At 42.6% G+C, this 2,458-nt stretch overlaps 1 protein-coding gene across 1 annotated transcript; it reads right to left on the bottom strand.

The window, feature by feature from the left end:
* Positions 1–521: 521 nt before the first annotated feature.
* Positions 522–2,085, bottom strand: LOC147900348 (uncharacterized). Its single transcript, XM_087377557.1, has 3 exons — positions 1,802–2,085; positions 1,409–1,489; positions 522–1,298 (listed from the first exon to the last, which is right to left on the bottom strand). The coding sequence occupies exons 1-3, from the start codon at positions 1,887–1,889 to the stop codon at positions 1,096–1,098; spliced, it is 372 nt and encodes a 123-aa protein (XP_087233683.1). The 5' UTR covers positions 1,890–2,085; the 3' UTR covers positions 522–1,095.
* Between the last annotated feature and the right edge of the window lie 373 nt (positions 2,086–2,458).

The raw sequence follows: 2,458 nt of genomic DNA, 5'->3' as shown, positions 1-2,458 counted from the left end.
GTTGGATGAGTATTTTTACTCACATTAAGCCCTCTACAAAATAAATCACCACCCCTGAATTTGTAGGGAGGATCGAAACCTAACGGACCCTGTGTTGCGTCTCATGTCCACCATTTTACTCATTCATTTTTTTAATTATAAAAATGATAAAATACTAGGATTCAGCTTCAATTTCGAGTTAGTGGTTACATCCTCCACGACGAAAAGGTTGCTTATTGCAAATCTAGTTCGCTTAAAAATGCCTTTAAATTGATTTAAACTCGCAAATCTCTCATCTAGCACTCACACGTTCATAGGAAAAATAGTGATAACATAAGCAAGGTAATGATGAGTATTAAGTCATCTCTTTTTCAAAATCAATCTATCAATATTAAGAGCACGTCTATCCCGTTGCTTAGTAAGATCATTAGAAGATTATCATTTCCACAACCCTTGTCTAGGGATCAATGGATAAAGAATCTCAGGATGTGCATACATAAAAAAATTTCATCAAGAATTCATAAGGCAGCCCCTCCCAAGACTCAAAACAGGTTATCATCGTCTTACATAAGCTTCCATTAAGCTCTAATAAGACTCCATATTAAATACATAAGCTTCCATTTAAGCTGTAATAAGACTCCATATTGAGTTTTATCCTATTCTTGGTGCTCCAAGTCGGTCGTCTCATCAATAACGCAAGTCGGTCGTCTCTCTCAGTTAATCAATAACGCACATATAATATAATTGGAAAAAAAGGCGTCCATAGATTATGGGCAGCATAAACTTCTTGAAACGGCACGAGGGGCTTTGCATCCTCATGATCAGAACACGAACAGCGAAGGCAAATCTATTGAAAAGCTGATTTTGTAAGCCTGCACCCACCCTGCAAAGCTGAAGGAGTTTGGATTGGACGAGCTTCTACGATCTGTGATGATGACCAGACCCGAGAGCCCTCTGTGTAATGTACAATTCGACTGGGCCACAAATTAGCGAAAAGACTGTGTCTACTGCTGGTAATGCCGCTGTGATAATCTCTGACAGAATACCATGCTTGACAACGCACACGGAAGTAGTAACTACATCGCGTCATACGTATTCTGCAAACTGCAACTTGTTTCAGTAGCCTCCTAATATGTAAGACTTGGTAGCATCCGCCTGCTGTCTTTGCAAGAGTTCCTCTCCAGGGTGCTGTTCTTCGTTCTCTTCTTCTTCCTCGGCAACTTTTACGTCATTCTCAATCTCAATTTCCGAATGGTGAAGGATATCCAGGAAATCCCTCGTTACTTCTTCTGTCCCACCAAGAAAAGAAGATCTCCATTCTTTGCAAAATGGTGAGTTTGGTCGTCAGAGGGGATAAACTTCAGACACTTCTTGCTAGAATCCTGAATCCACAAACTTCAGACGACTCGCAAACTCTTTATTGCCTTACCTACAGCTTGGGGTCCGCGTCTGATGTTAAAGGGAAGAAAGGATTGCTGTCGCAAAGGATCCGGATGGGTCGCTCCAACAGCTGACGAGAAACACCATAAAGTGACTACTTTTTCGCAGACAAAGAAAACAGAGCAGATACTAACGCTGAGTCGGTAGCGAAGCTCACTTGGAGAAATTAGCTTGCAATTTCATATCGACAACATGTGGGTGTTAAGTAGTAAGCACACTGAACTGTACGTTGCAATTAATGAGCTACACACTTGCCATCTTCTAGAGCACGATAACAAATGGGTTAACAGAAGAACAGACAGACGAATTATCGCAGACATATACAGGCCGGTGGTCGAAGGATGTTAAAGACTTTGAGGAAGATGGAGAACGGGAGCTTTACCGATTTGCGAAGCGGAAAGCGACGCAAGGATTAAGAATATTGCGGCGAGGGAGAAAGCTGGAGAGATGAAGGCACAAATCGGCGACATGGTAAGATATGTTTGATGGGCAACAAAGGTGGAAAGGAAGGCAGGTAGTGAGGAGAGGAAGCTGGGAGGATTGGGGAGAGGAAGAAGATGATATATGCGAATTGATGGAGAGGAGGCTAACTGATAATCTACGAAAGCAGCCTCTACGAGAGAACCTTAGACACTCTCAACTCGGAAGATGATGATGTTGATGATGAAGAGGGAGAAAATGGAGGTGGACGAAATTGAATAAATCAATCAATTGTTCTTGGAGCCTCAATGGTTATTTAATCAAAGAAATAAAATTTAAAGGTCTAGAGAATCCCGGTAGTATCCAATTATCCCCACTACAAAAGTGTAAGTCTATTTTAGGTTACAAGTTAGATCTTAGGGTTGTTCCCGCGCTGCTCGTTGCGGTGGCGGCTTGGGCACATAGCTGCTCAAAGAAATCCCTAGAGCCCTCCAAGGATCGGATTTTGTCCATGCAAGAGGTGGTCGTTTGGCCACTTGGGTGCATGCACCCCTGATGGGAGAAATGGCCGTAAGCCCTTGCTTCTTTGGCTCCTTTCATGTAGCACACCACAAGTCGC

This window comes from Dipteris shenzhenensis, chromosome 7 (genome assembly GCF_047967505.1).
Source record: "Dipteris shenzhenensis isolate YYH24624 ecotype China chromosome 7, Dip_SZ_1.0, whole genome shotgun sequence".
Lineage (NCBI taxonomy): Eukaryota > Viridiplantae > Streptophyta > Polypodiopsida > Gleicheniales > Dipteridaceae > Dipteris > Dipteris shenzhenensis.
The sequence above is the reverse complement of the archived record's forward strand: the minus strand, read 5'-3'. Positions and strand labels throughout refer to the sequence as shown.

Excerpts from the sequence above, each read along its gene's own strand:
- LOC147900348 (XM_087377557.1), bottom strand. The coding sequence starts at position 1,889 with ATGTCGCCGATTTGTGCCTTCATCTCTCCAGCTTTCTCCCTCGCCGCA. Across the intron at positions 1,490-1,801 it reads GCTTTCCGCTTCGCAAATCG|CTGTTGGAGCGACCCATCCG; the intron begins GTAAAGCTCCCG and ends GTTTCTCGTCAG. Across the intron at positions 1,299-1,408 it reads ACGCGGACCCCAAGCTGTAG|AATGGAGATCTTCTTTTCTT; the intron begins GTAAGGCAATAA and ends CATTTTGCAAAG.